Below are 24,310 nucleotides of genomic sequence, written 5' to 3'. Positions count from 1 at the left end.
TAAAATGTCAGGTAGGTAGTTACCTACTTTCATAGAATGCCCCTTTCCTCCAAAGCTCTCAGCATGTTTATCACTAGATAACTATGTGTGACTCTTTGATTAATGATTACTTCCTCCACCTCACCTTCCCACGAGGGCAAGAACTTTGTTTCACTAAACATTATACCTCAAGCGCTGAGACCAGTGTCTGGTTCAATAAATACTTATTGCATAACTGAACGAAAGTTGAAATGAACTACCATAGCTGATGTTGAGAGCCAGAATTAAGATTTAAGGAAAGAGTAAAATGGGCAGAGCACAGTACATTTTGCTTATAGAGAAAGCAAAGGACCCCAAATACTCAGCACTAAGAAATTAAGGAGACAGATATTACTGAATTATTGGTCAAATATTTAAGCACACTTCTCTATTGTAGGCAATAAACAATTTTCCCCCAAACAATGCTCAAAGCTCACTAATCTCACATTAAAAATAAATCCAATGCAAAGAATTTTATTTTTCATTCTATCATTTATATGGCATTTTGAAAAATTATTCTGAAATCGAGACTACTAAGAAGAAAGAAGCCAATGTGGAAGCTTACCTGTTGACTGGCTGGTGCCATCAAACAGATCAACAAGGTCACCAGATGACTTACTGCTAGGCACTGAAGTCTGAAAACACAAACAGAACTTACTAAGTTCAGAAAATAATTTATACTATTTATCCTAAATCTGCTCTATTCATCTCTAATTCTGTAATACCTGTAATATCTTAATAAAGGTACATTTAGATTTCTGAAGAAAGAGATGTGACCTTGAAACCTTATGGAGAGATATTTATTTTTAAGTAATTCTATCCACAGCAACGTAAAATCCCTAACCTCTACACTGTTTTCCCAAACTCACTTCTTTTCTTAACTGCATTTCACTATGGAAAATATACCTTCCAGATCCCACTGAAATCTTAATGCTATGTATCAGAATCATTTAAGAAGCATTAGAAAATACTTATGCCCCAGCCCATCAGAACATACTGAGTCATAACTGCCCAGGGTGGGATCTTGGCCTATTCAAGTCTGACAAAGCTCGCTTGAGAATTCTAAGGCATAAGAAGGTCTGAGATCCACTAGATTAGAGACCAAGATCCTATCCAGCTTTAAAATTCTATGATTTTAGATTCGATGATTCTTTGATTACTGTTTGTATACCACACAAGTCATTCTATGTTGTTTAATATACCTTCACATCTAATTGCTTCACATTTAGCTCCCAAACTAAAATGTGGGGCTGGAGTTTATAATACTATTTTTCCTCTTCCCTATAGTCCTAAGCACCTTGATGTGTATGTCCTGTGTGTTCAATATGTATATGCCAAATTAGAACAGAAACGCCAGGCAATAGGGAAACACTGTAAGTTTCTAGGTATGTTAATTTGAGCCCTGAAGTACTATATGCTGGTTCAAAAGGGTTTTGAGATTAAAAGAGATCCAAGCAATTGAATAACTTTCCAAAAACTCTGGCCTCCTTGATGTTTTTTTTTGTATTAAAAAAAAATCATAAAGCTTACACTATAAGTATAAAATATTTATGGCAGAGTGACATGTATTTAGTCTATACTACAAACTGATATTTAAAATCCTTTAAGAGGGGCGCCTGGGTGGCGCAGTCGGTTAAGCGTCTGACTTCAGCCAGGTCACGATCTCACGGTCCGTGAGTTCGAGCCCCGCGTCAGGCTCTGGGCTGATGGCTCGGAGCCTGGAGCCTGTTTCCGATTCTGTGTCTCCCTTTCTCTCTCTGCCCCTCCCCCGTTCATGCTCTGTCTCTCTCTGTCCCAAAAATAAATAAAAAACATTAAAAAAAAATAATAAAAAAAAATAAAATCCTTTAAGATACAAAAGTCTTAATTTATCATTAAAAAAGTTATACAGTTTGGATGATTTTCCCCATGTAGGCTTACATGAATTTTCCTTATAACAGCCATTATGTATCAGGTTTTAATTATAACGATCTACCACATCCTGAATATGGCCATGAGTAAGCAAACTGTCTCCACAGCAGGGGAAAGGACCACAAAACACTAAAAGAGCCATTTCCTCTTTTTAACTACAACTAAAGTTTTGAGTTCTAATTCTGAGATTTTCATCAAAACTAAAAAGATGGGTGAAATTATACAAAGAAGATATTTGGCAAAAGTTGAGTTAACTACAATTTGCAGGATACATTAGAAAAACGTCTTCCCTAGTTTTTAGCTGCTTCTGATGCAAAGCCAGGTAAACACTAGTTGGGGGGAGACAGACAAAACACTAGCTTGTGGCCAGGTATCTACTAAGTAGATTTCATTTTCTGTGGGTGAATAAAAAATAAATGAAGAAGGTAGAAGAAGGCAGTGCTGCCACTGATCAGTAGTGACCACCAGGCAAATAAGCCTCTCTTTATAGGCAATGACTCTGTATTAAATGGGACTGTCTCCTCTGTATATCTACTTGGTCCTCTTTTGTCATTTCTTACATCTTCTATAATACTCCCATTTTCTTTAGTGAATCTTACTGTGTTTGGCAACCAGTGATGTTCTTAGAAAGGAACAAATGCGCTACATTCTGATTCACCACCCTTTCCAAATGAACCAAAAGTGTCATTTCTACTTTCACAGAAAGTGCACAATCATTCAGCAATTGGACAGGTTTTTTTCCCCAAAGAGGTTTCTTTTTATTAATGACTCTGAGTAATACAGGCCAAATGATCTATAATTAATATGACTGCCTACAAACGCCCAACCCTACTAACTCAGTAATTCTAAAAGTAATTCGTAAGAATAAAACTGTGTTTAATGTGTAAGCTCATGCCATTCCCACCTTCAGTGAAGACTGAGGTGTATGAGTTGAAGTATTCTGATCTGGACTTGCTTTGTCCCCTGTGTAATGTGCTGCTGCTCCAAGATCAATGGTTTTAGAAGGATTTGCTGTGCGCTTGTGTCTGGTTGTGGTGGTCTCTGTGGCCTGTGTGATATGGATATGCTTTGTCGTCACAGTCTCCTCTTCATCTTTGAATTCACCTTTGGGAGATCTGCCTCTTCTTGCTTTCTTTTCCTCATCACTGTCGCTAAAAGATATTAAAAATGAAGCAAAATAATAAGATGAGGGATTATTTTAAAATGGAGCCCTCAGTGATTTGAGCTAAAGAATTTCAAATACAGTAACTCCAAAATTCCATACTTTGACTATTTGACAGAGATCAATAGAATATTATCTAAGCTATCTGAATAATGTTATATATGTGTTGGGGAGGGGAAATGGGAACCCACTCAATTCCCTAGGTAAGTCTAAAACACTGCTAAAAAACATATTTACATAAATGTGTACAAATAAAAAAAGCCTGAAATTATTCAAATGTTTATGCATTATAGGTTTAAAGTTTAATTAAAAAATAAAATGGCAGGATTATTACCATATCAGAATCAACTGATGAGACTGCGAGCTTAAACATCTGCATTTGACAACCACTTTCTTGAAATGGATTGTGTGCAAACTACAGTCCCACTTAAATAACAATTCTGTCACTGACTCTTATATACTAATACAAATACATAATAAATTATTACAATTCCAATGGATACCTTTTCAATCACTATCCTGACTATATTCAAATGATTAAATTCTCATCTGTAAATGTAAAAAAAAAAAAAAAAAAAAAGGAGGTATTGCACAGTACAACAGTGCTCTATTTTACTATAGCATGAGGAAACAAACTTTTACATAACTATGAAAACTGCTTTAGAGGAAAAAAGTATATTTAAAATGCTTTGAAATAATTCCTTTTTAGGCATATTCAAAATGATTTTTTTTATCTTAATAGGGCAAAAGAAAAACATACACAATAAGAAAAAAAACGGGGTATTTTCATATGCCATGAATTACAAACATCAGCATTAATCTGTTCTTCAGTAATAAAGCAATTGGTTTTTTTTTTCCTAGTGCAAGCAGGACAGAGGAATTACCTAAAATACGTTCCATTATCTACATTACTTAATTTTGGAGTAGATGGTTTAATTTATGAATATTCTGAAATGAAACACTTAAAATTCTCCTTAAAACTATACTAATTTAACCCACACAAATCTAAAGCAATTACTACTTAAATATAAACCAATTTGGAACCTGTATAAATCAAGGATCAAGAACAGCTTCCCACAGAGTACAAACGTTAACTGTATTTTTATCTATAAGCATTTTCAGGAATCTACAAGTTCTGATTAAGTGTTCAAAAGCTCCTGTCCCTTACCAATTTCTCGCAGCAACAAATGACCTACAGATTGCCACTAAAATTTCTTACCTTTTTGATGTCCAATTTGATTTCAGTGGAAGGTATATGTTAAAAATATAAAACTGACTAGTACCCAATGAAATGGAAACTTAATATCTGATCAATGTTCATGAATTCCTGAATTTAATAATGAACTAGTAAGTCTGACATTCTGGTAACATGCCAGAGAGGTCACATGCAACTTTGTCTCAAAATCTACTCTTCCCTCACAAATACTCAAAGATGTAAAGTCCCTGGTGTGCTCCTCAGTTACTATGATAAATAATACACACTCTATTTTTACTCTTTTAAACCCAAATACTCTATATGAAAGATTTAGGGACTCTAGAAGATCTTGTCTTAGAGGCAACATATAAAAAAAAAAAAAAAAAAAAAAAAAAAAAAAAGAAAATCAAGGGAGAAGAAAGAAAAAAAAAAAAAAGAAAGACAAAGCAAAGAAAGAAAAACTGAGGACAGAAGGGCAAAGGAGAGAAAGTAACAACATAAGAATGCACAGTCAGATCTCTAACCAGCCTACCTACCTGATCACCACATCTCTTTAGGAAATAGCAACTGAATATATGGCCACTATGTTTTCTAAACCAAGCTAAAAATGTAAACACAGAGGCCACAAGAACACTAATGAGAGAAAAAAGTAGAATATCCACAGAATACTTAAATAGACACAGCTTTCCAAGTTTAGTATTTATTATTATATGCATACTCTTCAGTATAACAGAGCCAGAAATGTAGTTGTAAAATGGATATACTTAAAGTACTAAAAGTAAATTCTGGCTCTTCAAAGATCATATTCCAGAAACAGTCTTGAAAAAGACAGGCATTTCAGAGATTTAATATATAAACATACCAAAGACACTACGTATTTCAAAACTGTTTCAAAATTATGCTTTTATACTTACTTCTTTTTAATGACCCCTAAATCTGAACTGGTAAGATTTTTTTTTTTTTTAAGGGAAAAAAAAGATGGTATTTAGTTACAGGTAATCACTTGAACAAACAGTTCCATCACAAACTTACTTAAGGCAAGTTCCATAGTCTGATTAGGCTTCAGGTTTTACTTCTAAAAAATAAAGGTAAAGTTCTTGATCTAGCCTATCTAACAGAAATACTGTAAGGCACAAATGACAAAGAACTAGTAAAAATTGCTTTACAAATGAAATGCTATATATATTACCTTTTTCACTTTTATATAGTGAAATGGAGCCCTCATTTCCCTCAAAAACAAAAAACAAAAAGTGAATGTTGAAAAGTTCCAAATATTGTTCTACATAAAACTAAATACAAATACCCTAATACAGATCTGACTCGAAAACATTTTAGCTTAAAAAATCATTTAGATTTTTTTTCCTGTATACACTGGCATGGAGTCCTAATAAAATGTCACAGAGTTATATTTCAAACACTTGAACTTTTGTTTAAACTTAATATGCTTCACTATCCCTCAGCAATAACTTAGATGGCTGGGTCATCTGATGCCCAAATGCAAAATAAGCTGTGAAAGCTCTCACTGGGGAAAAAAAATTTCAATAAATAGCCTGAAGAAAAACATACAGAAAATGTGATCAACTTTAGAAATAAATGGACACAGACAACAATACAGTGTATTGATACTAATTACAAACAATGTTTGACCTAGCATCTGAAAAATAGTTGCACAGTGCTCACATCAGCAGCAAATGTAAAACTGAAACAATGCAGAGAAGATTATCATGGTCCCGATGCAGGAATGGCATGCAAATTCACGAATCATTCCGTGTTTCTACACAGGGCATTTTTAGGGCAGTGAAACTAGGCCTGTACGGTTCAATAACGGCGGATATAATGCATTTCTGAACTACACACCACAATGAAGCCTAATGCAAACAATAGATTTTAGTTATTAACAGTATATCAATATTGGTTTTCAACTGTTATGATAAATGTACCACACTAATACAAGATGTTAATAACAAGAGAAATTGTGTGTGTGCATGAGCGTGTGCAACATGGGAGGTTAACATGGCAACCCTGTTACTTTGTGTACAATTTTTCTGTGAACCTAAAACTGCTCTAAAAACTAAAATCTTTTAAGAGAAACAACAACAACAACAACAACAACTAAACTTCAGATAAACAAAAACCCAGCTACATAAATTTAGCACCCTTTCCAAGAGACCCAGGAGACAAAGTGTTACTACCTGCATCTTTCTGGAGAGTCTTCTCTATCTTTCCTCCGGAACTTGCTGATGGTGTCATCAATTGTGCTTCCAATTTTATCACTCAGTTCACCTAATTTATCACTGAATGGAAAAGCACTCTTGTTTTTATCCCACTCTTCATCCCATTTTGATTTGGGTTCAGGATCATATCTTTCACCTATATAAAGCATTAAAAGGAAAGGCAACTCTAAGGGCATTAAATTCAAAAGGTGTCTATAGTCCTTATTTCTGAAGCTTTTCCTCATAATAAAATAGTTTTCAAAGGAAAACAGAAAGCTCCCACAGTGCTGAATCAACACAATTACAGCAAGGCACAGCATGTAGTGCCAGTCATTAAGTGGCAGGAATGCAGATTCAAAAGCTTTTGTTTATGAAAACTTACACAACCTTAATGCACAACACAGCACATCAGGAAGTTCTTAAAAGAGTAGAGGAAAACACAAAAACCAACACAGGCTATATAAGCCAAAGAGAAATGGAAATCTTTTTGTTTTTACAAAAGTCACATAAGACATTATATTTCATTCCTGTCTCTTAATGGTTCTTCAATTATCAGAAAAAGTATTGAACAGCAATAGTCTCTTGAAAAATACCAACTCTAAGAGACACCACTCTGAATGCTACATGTCCCATATGCTGTAAATATGCTGAAAATAACTGTCGATCTTTAATGTCATACTAGAAAAATAACTCAATGGATTTCATAGCATATGAAAGCATCTTTTAATTACTGTAAAGAGAAAAGGATATTCTAACTATCTGAAAGTACACAGACAAGAATCATGAAATATGCTCATGCAGTTCAGAACAGCGATGATCTATTCAAACACCAAGTCCAAACATATGCTGGGACTGGCAAAACCTGGGGAGACTCTGTGTGAATTTGAGAATAAAAAGAATAGATCATGGCAGTAAACAAAGACCCCAAAATGTCAAGATTTGTTTTAGTCCTTGACCATAGGGACCTAACACATGGAGAAAAACTGTAAGCACCAAATAGAACCTCTCCATTTCTGTGCCCAAACACAACTAAAAAGACAAGAGTAGAAGGTACAGAGAAATCACATGAAGTCAAAAGGAAGAAAACAATGAAAATTAAGACAGGCTGGAGAGAAAGGAGAAAGTGCAATGAAAAATAACAAAATAATCAAAAGGTGCCTGAGCCTTTGTGTTGACCTTTGGTGAACAAATTCTGGTGGCAAAAAGCCCTTTGGAGATTGAACAAAACCATTTTGCAGAAATGCCTGCAAAAACTACAAAGCCAAAATTTTCTGTAAGAAGATTTCAAAATATGTCTACTAGACTTGAAAGTGACCACCAACTTAAAGAGAACATGACAAAATTTTAACCAGATGGCTTTATAAAAATGAGTGGTTTTCCAATAATGTGAATGTACATTTCAATAAAAGCATGATAAGACTCTGAAAAGACAAATTTATAGTAAACAGTACAGTAGACGAAACTAAACTGATTAGTGTGATGGACATCCTGCTGAATGAATACCAAAAATACTGGTTTACTGGCAAGGCACCATCTAAGGTCAGAATGAAAAGACATAAAATAGTTAACGTTGGTCAGTTAAGTCTTTGAATAATATATATAACATTAAAACTAATTTTACAAGAATGTGATGCAAATACACAGGATGTTCAACTCTCTAATGCAGATGCTGCAATTAGTTCACAGTGACTGAGTCTGAGAACTTATTCAATTTTCTAAATTTATCTAATTACATATTGTGCTGGTAAAAAGAGGGTTACAAGCAATCGGAATGAGAAAATGAGCTGCAAATAGCAATTTCTTTTCAAAAACACATTAAATTGCTCTAGCTACTTTAAAAAAGCTAAAGAATAAAATAACTACGTAGGCAAATAATCCAAAAACTTCTTACTCCCCTAAACAAATAAAAACTCCAAAACATATTTAACATTGTTTAAGAGAAACATTTTTGCTTAATTCAAGAACTGATTTTTATGTGATGCTTAGACATAAAAGAAAGAAATTTTCCTGTTAAAAGCATCCTTTAATAGTTAATTAAGTACATACAATATTTTTTCTTTGAGAGCAAGGAAGCAAAGAAGCAAAAGGGTGAAGATATTATTTTGTAATAATCACAAGGTAAGAAATAGAAAATCTTTACACGGTTCCAATGCAGGAGTTCTGAGATCCCAGTATAATCCAAATATAAACAACCTCAGATATGGGTTGGGGGAACTGGGGAGCCCCCATATGTAGCTAAGTACACATAACACTAGCCTGTCTGTGTATACACAAAATGACCAGGGGACGGTCAGAGCTTAGAGAAGACAGAATGAGTCCAAAGGGACATGTCTGTAACAGAGAGTTATTTTCTGTTCCTGTTTCAAGTACCTAATGATCTGTTTTAGGGAAACTATATTATTACATTAAAAATACACGAGCGACAATGTTCTTAAATGTGTTAGAAACAAAAAAGTGATAGGTCTAGGTGAAAAACTGACAGTATTACCGGTCACCTTTTTTCTACGTCAAATTAATTATGGGAAGAGACTGAGGCAGGACTAACTTATAGGAAGCTTACCTATTTTTGGCCCAAAATAGAGCTAATTTAGTTTCGGAATGGGAAGATGAAGCTCTCTACCAAACTTTATATTTTTATGTTCTAAATGGTGAGGTAGAGAAATCTTTTTTTTTCTTTTAAATATTAATTCCAAGACGGAAGGGCATATACGTTTTATTCTCTGTCAACTCAAAGTTCGTAGTCACTTAATTAACAATTAATGGTTCAAATCATATAAACAGAAAAGATGATTCCTAATACCCATATAATAGGAGCCAAAATGAGTACTTCATATACTTTAGCATTCTATTTCTAGAAAAAAAAATGGTACTTTGTTCTTTCGTATTTCAGTGATTCTTAAAATACACCCAGGAAGCTAGACTGATGCTTAGGTGTCAGTCTGTCTTTGATACTCACTGTATCTGAATCCTCCAACACTGTCTGAGGAAACCCCAACATATTTGTCTTTGTTCTTCTTTGCTTTCTTTCGCTCCTCACGAAGCCTGTCGTCATCCTGGGCAAATTCAACCAATTCTTTCACCTTCTGGCGAATATTTATACCTTGATCCTTGCCATGCTCGTCTGTGAGGATGGTAAGGGAGAAACAAAACCTTAAGAATTCAGTCAATCAAGCCCTTTAACACAAAAGACAGACATGAAAATTTCAATATAAAAAACCAACTTTAATATTTAAAATAAAAAAAAAAAGACAAATAATGCTACTAAATTTTGTCATTTTCTCATCAGCAAATTCTAAGTCTTGAGGTTCAATTCTGGCTTGTAAGAGCAAATAAAGATGAATTAACAAGTACCACAGGTATTGGTGCCATGCAAGATCAATGAAAAGTCTACTAAAAAGCATTACTAATGATGACTATATGATAAAGACTTATATCCATAAATGTTTTCTTTTCCTATAGTATTTTAACAACAACAACAACAAAATCCACTTTACCATTTTAATGACTACAATGCACCCAAATGCTTTGGTGTCCCCAATACAAGTTTGGAAACACTAATTACCAGGATTTAGTGTAGCTGAAAAACTGAATTTTTAAAGTGCTTTCAACTGGGGTACACTACAAAATGAAATGTGGTTTATTCTGTATCCTCGTTCACATTCAAAACACACTCTGGCCCTGCTGCCTTTGCACAGTAAATATTATTTGGTGGGAGGAAAAAAAAACCCAGCTTCAAACAGATGTGTGTGTTTTGGAGCTCTAACCTTTTCTTCCCATATGATTAAAGCTATTCCTTTATGGACACCACAGGGGACCAGTCTCCAGTGCATATTTTAATATAAACCCGAACACTCATGTTGTGTTGGTTCTGTTGTTATTAGCCAGTCTTTTCTGCAAGTTCTTGTCTTCACTAATTAATACTCTAGGGCCCCACGTCTTGGATTCTGCACTCGTCACACAACCAGCAATAGTCACATTCTAATTAGAGCGGAGAAGCTTCTAAGCTGGTTCAGGTGACTGACAACTCCAACTACTGTTTTAATTTGCTTATAAGGTTTTTCTATTGCTCACCTACAAAGTGGTAATTTTCCAGGGATCGCAAATCATAAATGTGTTCTCTGGCACTCGTAACCACACGCTCTGATCCATTCCTTATGAGGTAAGCTAGAAGCAGCAATGACTGTAAAAATACAAGGCACCAAATGATTTAACAAAATAAATTCTGGTAGAGCTTTGGTAAGTGGTTAAAAAAAATAATTCCAACATTAGCAAATAAATAATCTTTGTGGGGGTAGGGGAGAGGCAGAGAGAGTCTCTTTACCTTATACTGGACTTTAAATACATAGTATAACTTATATTATCAATTTGAAATTCCTCTTATAACCAAGCATAGTAAGTAATTATAAACTGTCCATTGGACACCATGTGTCAAAAGATTAAAAAAAAATAGTTCTAATGTTAAAAAATACCTGAATGTATGATACAAAAGAACGTTAAGCTTTTAGAAAGCTGGCTCGGTTTTCACTTTTCATTTGGGCAGTATGGAACTGTAAATTGTTAGAAACATCGGTTTAAACAGAGCAATTATTTGGTAATTATATGATCCCATAGTGTTTTCTGCATATGAAATTAAATTTGGAAGGATGTGACTTTTGTTTCAAAACCTTGCAGCCAACAAATAGGAGAGAAAAAAAAAAAACATTTAAGGGATTTCTTTTTGAGGTGATGAAAACATTCTGGTATTAAGTAGTGGTGACTGACGTACATCTTTGTGAATATACTAAAAACCACTGAATTAATGCATTTTGAACTTACCTTTGCTTGGAACAAACCTCACATAAAGAAATACTGACTATTTCATCACAAATATTATACAAGCTGAGGGACTGACAGTGAATGTTTTCAGAAACAACATCAAAACCACAGAAATAAATACAGGACTGCTCTTCAATCCTGAAAGCTAAAATGATGCTTTCAAAGTTCCAAATATAAATATTATATGCCATTTTGAAAGCATAGAAAAACTTACTCCGATAGCAAAAAAATACGGTGGGTTTGGAAAACAGGACTACCTTGTTTTAGAATTCTACGTTATATGATGAAATCAGAACTAAATAAAAAGAATCTGGTAAAAAAGTACATATTTGGGAATTTAAAATGTTAGAATTTTAGTACGTTTTAGAATCTCTAACTATGTTTTAAAGTAACATTTTTGGTGTGGCGGTGTTAATACTATTATAAATTAAGCAAATTTTTATGTAGAGATGAGAAAACATAATAGACTGGTTTTCGTTTTAATCGCTCATACACTAAATATGCATCCAACTGCAGATTCATTACTTTGACATGCACAAATATATTTTAAGCAAGAAAAATTTTAATAATATTAAAATATTTAGAAGTATTATTTATATTAATTTTAAACATTTTAGATTCAGAATAGCTGTTTATGGTGACGAGAAAACAGAACACAAGTAGCAAATCTACTTCTTCCATCTGTGTAAGAATATTCTATTCTGGGATTTAATGTTCTTCATAACCACTTATGTATGTATACGTTAAAATTTCAAGCATTTGTTTCCAACATGTCAAATAATAAAAACTGATGCCCATACCTTATAAACTCTTCTCCAATTTTTTTTGTTGTCTTTTAACATTCGTGACCAAAGCATGTTCATAAGTTCGGGAAATTGTTCATACATAAATGTAGCCCTGAAAAAAGAATAATTTTCCTCAAGACTCTGTAATACATTAATTTTGACAGTAGATGGCATGCTTGTTCTAAGTTACTGTGCTTTGCCAAAAAGCTTAAAAAATATAAGCTTAATTCAAAACATTTAGATATGCTTCCATAAAAATATTTTTCTCATGGTCTGTGTAATATCTAGCACGTGTGTAAGCCCCACTAATTAATATCATCTTTTACAAGCCCTTTATTTACCAGCATACTGGTCGAGATGCTCATCAAAAAAAATTTTCCTAACTTTATTTCAAGTTATTTTATACACATTTGTCAAAATTCTATGATAAGCTACGTAAGTCTCTAAACTTCACTGAAAAATAGTTTTACTTTTTTGAGCTAATTTTTAAGGGGAAATGGACTGTGTGTAGAACTTCCTCCACTAATATCTGAATGATTATGCAGAATTTGTCTGGCAGCTAAACTGTTTAAAACTGAAAGCAAATTTCATATTTCTATGTAAAGATAGTTGGATTCTTTCTGCACTGCTGAGTCAAATTATCACTTACTTGGCAATCTCTCCCATGAGTTGCCCAGAAGGTCCCCAAGGATCGTCATTCGTTGCTTCTCGAACCTTAGACTCGATCTCTGAATAATTCATAACCACATTGGTGCTGCAGAGGAAAAAAAACGCACGCACACACACAAAGATTAGCATCAAAACTGAGAAACACATGAAAACTTAATAATGACACTACTGGGTGTCCTAATGAGATACCTCTACAGGGTGGGAAAGAAAACATCTTTTGTGCATAAGCTACTTCGAGAGTACTATACAGCACATTTAAGTTATATTTAAGAAAATTTTACTATTCCATTAGCCTTCCAGAAAACAGATGAGAGACTGATTACATTAGAGCTGGCCTAAGTCCAGCAAAAAAATGGCTTTGGGTCAAATTAAAAAGGAAATTGAACACACTAGAGTCTATTATAAAACTAATTTGTTTCCTAACCAGATCTAGTTTACATGCACTCTTGTTTCCTTACAGAATTTCTGTAAATTAATCAGCAAAATTACAGAAGAGCTACACATTATTTATATTGCATTTTCAAGAAGCAATGACAAGCCAAAGGTAACATTAAAAATGTTTACAATCACTATGAACATTTAAACTGTAATCCCTTGGTCTCTTTTCACTTATTACATCATATAGGTTTTCCGTGTCACTAGTCACCATAACCCTCACTCTTGATGGCTACATAATATTCCATCAGGAGTCTGTATAACATTTAACTTTCACTTAAGCCTTCAACAGTGATGAAGAACATGGGTTCTAGGAATCAGAAAGATCTGACTTCAGTTACTTTGTGACTTTTAGCAAAATTATTCTAATTATCTTAATTTTAGTTTCCTCAAATGCAAAATGGGAGTAAGAAAGAATACTACCTAAAAGGGTGGCATCTCAAATGAAATCTATTAGTAGCATAGTGCCTGACACACAGAAATTGCTCAATACAGGCCAGCTGTCATTATTATTAAGAAAGATAATAAACACCTATTAGGAGTAATAAAAATATTACTTAATATTTTTATAAGAAAGGACTTTGAAAAGAGTCCCTTAAGATAAAAGATAGCAAAATGTTTGGTTATTAAAATAGAATTTACATACTCATATGGATTTAAGAATTCAATGACACTCTGAGAAAGAAATACTGTGAAAAAGTGACAAACTATAGTAGTATCCATTTGACATCTAAAACTCCAATTATTACTGAGCAATTATTGTAACAGATGCCTATGAATACGATCATTCAAATCTTTCACTTAAAATCAAGCCTTAGAAATACAGAAAAATCAGAATTTGGTAGCTATGACTTCCATACATCTCACTCTTGCTGTATGGTTTTTCAGTTACCAGAAAGTTCTATTTTTTAAAGGAAGGAAGGTATGGATATAATTTGTATTCAAATCTGTTTCTCAAATATAAAGAAATACAAATTTCAAATTCATTGCAAACCTTTCTCTTTCTTTACTTAAAAAAAAAGACTAATAAATGGTTTGGGGTAAAATTTGAAAGGGACCATTACACATATATAACTTGCCAAATCACAGAATAAATTTGGCTTCTAGATTTACATTCAGAATACTGTTCTACTAAGGAAGGACAGTGAAATCCTATCACTTTCAAATCTTGGCGAAAGCTGCCTCCTAAAGTATCAACTAGTTTGACAACATAAGTATAAATTGTTTCCCTGGGACATAGTTTCCAATGCCTCCTTTACCAACTGAGACGATTAATGAATGAATTTTCCTAAAAACCCAGTAATGATCCTCTTGACAATAATTTTATGTATAGATACAAAGGAGTAACATTTTTTCCAATTTTTTTCAACAATGGAAACAAAATAAAATCAAGGCAGTCAATGACAGATTTGCAATTTAAGATGCCACAAAATGATGGATTTCAAAATGCTTTTGTTTATCCTACTGGCTGAAGAATGCGTGGCTTAGGCAGTTATAAGTGTCAACATGCAGCTGTGGGAATGAACAATAGCAATTAGGATTATAATTCACCCAAGCATTTCATTAGCAAGAATGCACTTAAAATCTGTTTGCATTGTTTAATTTCAAGAGAACAAGATGAAAGGAGTTAATCTCTAGTCCATGCACATGAAATATTTTTACTAGAGCCTTCATAAATGCTGTAGCTTTCAGAACACTACTTTCCTTGTTCAAGCTACAAAAGCCCATGGGTCAAATGAGAAAGGTCCTGTTTCTCTAACCCTTCACAAGATTCTTAGCTGAAGGCCTGTGTGTTTGAGTGCTGTGTGTTTACAGGAAGAGGTGGCAGACAGCCAATAATTTAAGAATCTCCTTATTTCCTTGGTTGAAAAACAATGGGAACTATATAAAATGACAACTTACCATTAAAACACACTTACAATATAGTTACAAAGTACACAAAGTACATCCACAAAATATGGCAACAATAACAAAAAATAATAAAGTTAGAACACTTCCATGAAGAGAATGGCTCTATTTTAAAGCCATTTTTCCAGTGAAACTGTTGCTTTCAGAAACTGCAAAGAACTCTGAAGATGAGATCCGCTGGCTATAAAGAATTCCAAAATAAAGTATTTTTAAGCTGCACCTAATTCAGAAACAAATGTAAACTAAAACAAAACAACACACTACTGTATAGTTTGGCCTTACTCCAGGTCATTTAAAAACAACTATTTCTAAAAAGGTAGAAATGGCATTTTGATCCTTCCTTTCCCATGTTTTCAGTTGCCCTCAATCCACACCCTACCCATAATTCCAGTGACCTTTTTTAAAAAGGAAAATAACCTCTTCCCAACCCCCACCAAAAAAAAAAAGTTAAAAAGAAATTACATCCAGATGTGAAAGGAAAAAATAGCTAGTTTAATTCTTAAAACTTCCTATGATTGACAAAAATGTTTTAAGAATGGATAATTCAGACACTAGAGGGGGCTCTCTCAACAGTTTTTTAAAGCACCAAATTCAGACAAAGGTCTAGGATGTGTTCTGCAAGTAAAATTCTAGGAAATTACCATGAAATAACCAAAAAGTGAAGAATATTAAGAATCTGCTCATGTTCTGAAGATTTTACCTTAAAGCAGTATTGAACCACACTCATTATTGTTTGTTATCAGTAAGACTTCACTGCATCTACAGTCCTTTTCATGCTTTCACATTTGCCCCTCACAACACCCTAACAGGCAGGACAGGACTAAGGGAGACCCAGTGAGAGTACTTAACCCTTGACAACCCAGCACCACTCACTCATTGGATCTTTAATGCCAAAGACTAAAAGTTACTGCCCTCAACTTCTGTACACATACTTCTGTGACTGTATTCACATGGCCAATGTTCAATTATTCAAGGGCTGACTATTCAATTTGTAAATTATTAGTGTTCATTTGGCTCTGTTCTTTATTCCTCATTTTCTGTTTATTGCACTGCTCACTACTGATAGAATACCAAATTATTTTACTTAGTAACAGTTTGGGAACAGGTTTTAGAGGCAAGATTGGTTGAAAGTGAGCTAACGTGGGACTTTTACTTATAGATGGCCAATGCTTCTTCTAATCTGCATTAAGAATAATCAGTAAAATAACTGACAAGAAAACATTTGAATAGTTCTTATGGATATATTTTCCTGTCAAAAGTTCAGGAATATGCTTTGTTAAAACAAAACTATATACCAAGAGAAAAGGTAAAGCTTAGGTACAATTCAGTTCTAACTACCAGCAAAGGAATAAGGAAACTGAAACAGACTGATGCAGTAGAAAGTATTTTTTCCCAGCTTGTCCTTTTAATTTTACCTCCTTTAAAAAAAAGTCATATTTTTCATGTTTTCTCCTTTTTGTTTTAAACTTACTATATAAAGCCTTCATTCACTCTGAGATCAGGAAAATATTTAGCAATATTTTCTCTTAGACCTTTAAATTTGTATTTTATTCTATGCATGCACACATACATCCACACTTAGAGAGAGTCTCACTAACAGGAAAACAGGCAGCAAGAGACAGAGACACAACATTCAAAGTAATGGTTTTAAATAACAGTATTTCTTTCTTTATACTTTCCTGTATTTTCCAAATTTCCTCCCATGAACTTTAACCAAGGAAAAATTTTTAAATGCCATTAAAAATAGAAATCAAGTACAGTATCATCATTAGCAACCTTTTAACTTTCATCAGCAAATAAGCATCATGGTAGCCCACATATGTATTATTTGTACTTCCAACATCTTTTTATCAGGCTAATAAGTGCAGCAAACTAGTAACTAATGTATATGTATACATACTAAAATATGTATACCAAGTGCTATATGTGTAAAACTACAGGGATCAATTTAAGTACCTAATGTTAAAATTAACATGTTTTTGGGGTGCCTGGGTGGCTCAGTCGGTTAAGCGTCCGACTTCGGCTCAGGTCATGATCTTGCAGTTCGTGAGTTCGAGCCCCGCGTCGGGCTCTGTGCTGACAGCTCAGAGTCTGGAGCCTGCTTCAGATTCTGTGCCTCCTTCTCTCTCTCTGACCCTCCCCCATTCATGCCCTGTCTCTCTCCGTCTCAAAAATAAATAAAAGGAAAAAAAAAAATTTAACATGTTTTTAAGAAACTCTTTTAGGAAAGAATAATTCTTGAACATTAAAACTTACACTAAAAACTCACCTCTTAATCTCAATGCCACAAAGATTTCAGAAGATACTTTTATGACACAGGTAAAACTATTATGCTCCCATTAATAAAGTATCAATCTTTAAATAACTTTTTAAAAATAATAAAACACCCATAAAATAAACACTGAAAAAGAAAGTTTTCTCAGGTAACAAATTCCTTCTTTTAATACTTGTTCCTTTTTTTTTTTTTTTTTTAAGCTTCTGGCCAAAACATTAGGAAAATAGTTTTAAGAATACTTGCTCTAAAAGTGTGATATAGACCATTTGATATTCAGTTTTCATCAGGGGACCACCTTTACCACATTACCCTTATTTGCAAGCTAAACATTTTATAGGTTCAATACTCATTCTAAAACCAAGTACATGGTAATTACAATCCTGTGAACAGAATCATATTTATGATCAACAACCAAGAAGTCTACCACTTCTAAATTCAACAAATACATAACTTTCATTGTCAGCAGAAAATCTGAGGCTGTACAGAAATGGTGTGGGGAGGTGGAAAAACTGATTCATCTACTTGGCTGGATATTTGCTACCCATGGGGAAAAAAAGTATTTTCTTGACCTGAAAGTAAAATACAAAGCAATGAAAAATGTCTTTTTAAAAATTTTTTTAAGATTTATTTATTTTTGAGAGAGGGAGAGAGACATAGCGTGAGCAGGAGAAGGGCAGAGAGACAGGGAGGGCGACACAGACTCAGAAGCAGGCTGTAGGCTCCAGGCTCTGAGCTGTTAGCACAGAGCCCAATATGGGGCTCGAATTGATGAACTGTGAGATCATGACCTGAGCCGAAGTCAGACGCTTAAATGACTGAGCCACCCAGGTGTCCCGAAAAATGTCTTAACAAAAGGACTGGTTCAGTAGAATTAATATTGCTAAAGCAAATATTATTATATTTGATTATAAAGTATCTTAGTTATAAAATACCTACAGTGCTAATATAAGGAATAAATTACGGTGTTTCCTCCACACCAGAAGAAAACTAATATAATAAATATTGGAAAGTAGAGAAAAAAACAAATACAACAAACCTACTGCTGGCCACTTTCTCTCTAGTGCTGCCATGCTGTCATTAGCAGCAGTGGCCCCTTCTACCAAACAGAAAGAAAATGAGTGAGTAGAGAGGAAAAGTATATTTAATATAATATATTTAATAGCAATATAATAACAGTATTATAGCAATATTTAATAGAAATATAATAATATTTAATAGCAACTCCTTGGTAGAGAAATTAAATAAGCTCACTTGTTTCATCACAAGACTAGTAAGCAGCTGATGTTTAAACTGCTGGGTTTTCTAATTCTAAAGCCCATATTATACCACAATGCCCTAAAATCAGAGAATTAGTAATACCATCCGACCTAAAAGAAAAAGCTTGTTAGTTAATAAATTAAGATGACATCACAAACTGTGCTACTAAAAGAAATGCTGAATTAATCTTTAAAGAAATATATTCCCAGTTATGGAAATTATATTTTCTTTGGTTTTACTAAATATTAAATAATGAACTATCCAAGTGGAAAGGAGGAAACCAATGTATTCCTCTCCCTCTTAAACACAAATACTCTTAAAAGCAAGGTAAAAAAAAAAACATTTTGAATAGGGAAAAACTGCAATTGAAGACCTCTAAAATCTCAGGCTCTCTTATCCATTCTTCTGTAGTAACAAGACTTCAGAAGAATAACCTGGTTATTTAAAAAACATACACCCTATTTCAATCTATTTATATCATAAATATGTGGGATGCTCATGTGCATATTATTTATGACTTCACCTATTTACACAGAGGACTATGCTGGATTATGTACCTTCTGTTTTCCTCTTTACTTTTCAAGAGGGAACATTAAAATACTAAATGCTGAAACATGAGACTTTCTGCTTTTTAAAATAACCATCAAGAATTTGCACTGAAATACTATACTTCATGCTTTAGCTATCACAGTAAAAAAAAATTAACACCAAATAAATATTAAAGAACAGTTTACTGCCAGGTTTTACTGAGGGAGGAGGGGACTCCCATAGTTCTTTTTAAAGCTTCTACTTTTAGAATATTCTGGATACTCAAAGATCAAGTTAGATACTATAACTGGATACCTAAAACATTTTAAAAACAGTACAGACAGAAAAACTGCTGAAGTCCAAACACAAGCTGCCTGCTTACGACATGAAAACCACAGAAAATGTATTAACGTTCAAAAACACCACTTCAGTTGTTCATTCCCCACATATGACAAGAGAAAAGCACCTCTAGCTGATGTAACTCTAACTGAAATTCTAATTGTTTTAAGATGTAAGAAAATTAAGGTGTATCTAGTCTTTTCTAAGGCAAAAGCTATTCTTCCACCATACTACTAACAAATTCTTTGATCCATTCTGATTGATGCTGGCCTTCAATTCCAGTAATAGTTTAGTCCATGGGGATGGAGAATTGGGAGTCCAAAATTTAACCACCCCTGATGTTTTCCTATTACTGAACATTGTTGATTAATATGGCTCGGTATTCTTGTAATCTTAACTCAAAACTTTAGGCTGTGTTTGTACTATTTACAGATATAGTAGAAAAATAAAAAGATATAAAAAGTATATTTTCAGTTTTTTTGCAGAGGACAATGGGGAACAAATTAAACACTGAACATATTCTGCACGTAGAAATGACTAAGAACAAACCTCTAACATTCATGAACGATTAACAGAAAACCTTTATCTTAAAAATTACAAAGACAGGGGCGCCTGGGTGGCGCAGTCGGTTAAGCGTCCGACTTCAGCCAGGTCACGATCTCGCGGTCCGTAGTTCGAGCCCCGCGTCAGGCTCTGGGCTGTTGGCTCAGAGCCTGGAGCCTGTTTCCGATTCTGTGTCTCCCTCTCTCTCTGCCCTTCCCCCGTTCATGCTCTGTCTCTCTCTGTCCCAAAAAAAATAAATAAATGTTGAAAAATTACAAAGACAAAAATGGTTGTACAGACTCCTGACAATCTCCCAGATTTGATCAAGACTTTAAAGTATCCTGTACTTATTATACTTCCCCAACACATGGTAAAAATAGTTAGAGTCATCAAGTTTTCTTTCTTAGGTAGGAAACTTATGCATGGCAGAACACTTTTCATAATTTTATTTTTTTTTTTTAGTGATTCTGTATGATTTGATTGTGTCATTAATCCAAGGTACTACCAAACCCAATGTGTTCTTCTCTAAATACCCTTTGTAAAGCTACTATTTTCTGTTAATAATAATTTTCTCAGGCTCTGTCACATTCACTACCAGTACTGGAGGTTGGCTTTCTTGATTTGTTGTTCACAAAGAAATTAAGTTACAACAGCCCCAGAGCTGTAACATAACGAAGCGGAGCTGCCCAGTGGATGCCAATGAAAGGCTTGGCTAAGTGACTTGTCCCCACAGCTGCAAATCAGATTTGGATCATAATAAAATTGTACATTATTTCCTGTTAACAAATCTAGATCTGTTTTACAAAGTCAAAACTGAACAAAAATCTACTACATTTTATTTATTTATTTATTTATTTATTTATTTATTTATTTATTTATTTATTTATTTATTTATTTATTTTAACATTTATTTTTGAGACAGAGAGAGACAGAGCATGAATGGGGGGAGGGTGAGAGAGAGGGAGACACAGAATCTGAAACAGGCTCCAGGCTCTGAGCTGTCCACACAGAGCCCGACGCGGGGCTCGAACCCACGAACTGTGAGATTGTGACCTGAGCCGAAGTCGGACGCTTAACCGACTGAGCCACCCAGGCGCCCCAAAAATCTACTACATTTTAGAAAGGAGGATGGTTACACAGTAGGAAATGTAATACAAAAAAATATTTAAGAACTTTTATCAGTAACTGACATTAACCGATTTATCACATATTTTCTAATCTCTAAATATACCCATTACAGATTATTAGTACTCCAAATGATATCATTATCTAAAGATTTCAAGCTTAAAACCTAGCATTCCAAATCCATATAATTTCAAGTTGTGCGTTAAATAAATAGTTGGTCCCTTGCTTAAGGAAGAGTTTACCTAACATTCCAGGAAAATTTCCAGTACTGACTCAATATCAGTTTACATGAGCCCAAACTAACAACTTACATCTAAAATATCTGAGATTTCTAACAACTGATATGTTTATCACTTAAGTATAATAAAGCTGTTCTAAAATGCAACTAGCAGAAGTAATGTCTTATGAACTTTTTTCCAAAAAACAAAAAAAAACCCCACAGAAAATCATTATTTTGCGGTTTATGTAGAATTCAGGGTTAGGAAAGGTTACATAAAATCGGTAAGCCTTAAAGAAGTCAATACTCCAAGTTTAGTTTCTCATGCCAAACTATGTGCCAGATTAGAATGTATATATAAATTGATCACTAAAAGATACAAACTTATGGAAGCAATGACTAAAATACTTTTCTATATAGAAGTTTATATGTTAAATGTTTATAGTCCAACATAAAGTCTTCAGGGAAAGATTAGAAGCCACACATAATTATTCCAACGACTCAAAAAATTAAGGAATTGATCCAAAACAAAAAATACTTAAACAAGGATGGTAGTTGGATTTCTGCCCCTCGAAGTCTGTCATTGAATTCTTTTTTCCAAAAGTTACCGACCTCTTGATCACTATTAAGTGTGACTTAAACTGGCAATTTTTCAAGGAAAGAGTTTTAGTAATTTATGTAACAGATGTGCAAAAAAAATTACATGAATGAGATAAGCCAAGAAAAACATCCTGATGTCCACAACTAAATTATGACCTGTGGGAGGAAGAAACTATAAAATTATTTCCCCTTCCTTACAACTTCAGTGGTTAGCAATATGAAATAAAATAACCTGTTTGATAGCAACCCATTTCCAAACATTTAAAATGGGCCTGGGCTCTAGGAACTGTTCCAAACACAAGCCCACCCTAAAGGAAAATACTGCAAATTTATGTATTTTCATAATCTGCTTCATCTTTTATGGCTATTTTGTAGGAAAGCAAAGTAATATGTACATTAATTGACCAATAATTAGAGATTAATATGGCCTGAATTTTGTCACGGACTCCTGGACAAATCAACCACTCTATGTCTCAAGTTTCCTCATCTGAAAGACAGTTCCTATGTATAACAGAGATTAAATAAAATGGTTAAGGGTACCATTTAGCACACATGGTCATTTTTCTGCCAATATTTATTTTTAGTTTGAAGATATTCTTTATATGGTCCCTTAGAGTAAACTAATTCTTATTACTTACATCTCATTCATTGTTGCAGAACTTTACAGTCATGGTAACTAGCAGCCTATCTGACCCAAAGCATAGATACTGAAATGAAGATCTTGAAAATGTTAAGTATATAGGCAAGGCAAAAACAATTATTATTAAGAAGTGGCCAAAGACCTGGAAATGAGTATTACTAAGAAATTAGTAACACTAATAATACTAATAATATAATATTACAGTAGTAATACTATTAATGCAAGCCCTGGCAGAGAACAACTATTTTATGCTTAACAGAGTTTTTATTTTGAAGTTTATTCTTACTAATCTTGAGCTACAGTTTTATTTTACATAAAGTAGCAATTTCTTTTTTAGTGGTAACCTGACATCATCTGATCAAATAAATAAAAAGTCCCTTTTTTTGGATTCACTAAACTCATTCACATCTACTGATGGAGTTGCACATCCCAAAGCAAAATTAAAGCAAAAACAAAGACTTTTAAACTATTATAAGAAGGGAAATTATCTAGCATTATCAGAAACTGCAGAATTCTGAGCTTTCAAAATGCCCAAAATAAGGTCATATAATTCATTCCATGAGGTGGCTGTCTGAAGAAAGCATTTTAGAAGGGCCACAATACCTGGTTTCTATATCCTGCTTCCTTTGCAAGAGCACAAATCATTAAACGAAGAAATGTCTGGATGTTCATGGATCTTGATGGTTTATGTAGAAACCCTTCTACTCTCCCTCTAGCATAGGTGCTGCTGCTACCATGAGCTGGGTAGCAGGTGACAAGCTTAAAAAAAGCTGTCCCAACCACTGGCTAGTCCCATGATGCTAAAGAGTTATTTTTTTTCCAGAGAAATTTTCTGGTGCCAATTAAGATTTGGGGAAGGGATGTTCTATGGCTGGCAAAAGAAGGTATTTGTTATGTGGTTCAGGAAAGTAAGATAAGTTGTTTCTAAAACGTGGCAGCAATGGTACATGGGACAATATAGCAATCAAACAGGCAGAGGCTACACACTAGAAAATTCGTTTCCTTTCACTGCCATAGAAAAACAGCTCCCACAACACAAATCTGATGAACAGTAACTACTATCAACTATATAAAAACACATGTACATGTGGACAAAATCTAGAAGGAAAAAAAAAACGTGAAAAACTGTATGTGGACGGGGACACATTAGTTTACAATTTTATTTATACGATGAAAAAAAATTGATCACTTTTAAAGAAAAGAAAAACAGCACTTGTGTATAAAACTTCTCTTCACTTGTTAGGGCAGTGTCCCATGGCTGAGCTGATTTAATTCTGCTGAGGATCAGTTTCCACTCTCTTGGCTCAGCAGCCTCTTTATGTTATATCAGTGCCCTATCTGCACAGATAAAAGCTTTCTGAAGACCCGCTTTGGATAAAGGACCAGAGGTAAGGGTGTCAAGTTGCCTTCTTCTCTTGGCTAGCTGCAAAACAGTGTTGGAGACTATTCCGTAGGAATGCTAGCCCCAACCCAATTCTATTTTCTACTTCCAGCTGATTTTTTCTTCATCCTCTATCTCTGTAATTTTTAAGATTTCCATTTTTACTTTCTTCTAAAACAGTACTCTAGTATTTTGTGAAACATGGTAAGATTTTGGAGATGTTATGTAAAACTAAGGCAATTTTATTACTACAGCACTTCTCACAGACTATATTCTAACATGCTTTGAGAATCT

The 24,310-nt window shown here is 33.9% G+C and overlaps 1 protein-coding gene and 1 non-coding gene across 3 annotated transcripts in view; one reads left to right on the top strand and one right to left on the bottom strand.

Moving 5' to 3' along the window:
• The window catches only part of CLINT1 (clathrin interactor 1), a 59,315-nt gene that overhangs the window by 15,445 nt on the left and 19,560 nt on the right, over positions 1 to 24,310 (bottom strand). For both annotated transcript variants that reach the window (XM_003981309.6, XM_003981310.6), the window contains exons 2-8: positions 12,749 to 12,853; positions 12,115 to 12,211; positions 10,571 to 10,679; positions 9,456 to 9,620; positions 6,479 to 6,656; positions 2,834 to 3,080; positions 584 to 653 (exon numbers count right to left, since the gene is read on the bottom strand). In XM_003981309.6, coding sequence (XP_003981358.1) covers positions 584 to 653; positions 2,834 to 3,080; positions 6,479 to 6,656; positions 9,456 to 9,620; positions 10,571 to 10,679; positions 12,115 to 12,211; positions 12,749 to 12,853 — 971 coding nt within the window. The remainder of the gene's footprint in view (positions 1 to 583; positions 654 to 2,833; positions 3,081 to 6,478; positions 6,657 to 9,455; positions 9,621 to 10,570; positions 10,680 to 12,114; positions 12,212 to 12,748; positions 12,854 to 24,310) is intronic.
• On the top strand, positions 5,959 to 6,062 carry LOC111556951. Its single transcript, XR_002736648.1, has one exon. It is a non-coding gene; the product is annotated as a U6 spliceosomal RNA (small nuclear RNA).

The sequence above is a fragment of the Felis catus genome, chromosome A1, assembly GCF_018350175.1.
Source record: "Felis catus isolate Fca126 chromosome A1, F.catus_Fca126_mat1.0, whole genome shotgun sequence".
Classification (NCBI taxonomy): domain Eukaryota; kingdom Metazoa; phylum Chordata; class Mammalia; order Carnivora; family Felidae; genus Felis; species Felis catus.
The sequence above is the reverse complement of the archived record's forward strand: the minus strand, read 5'-3'. Positions and strand labels throughout refer to the sequence as shown.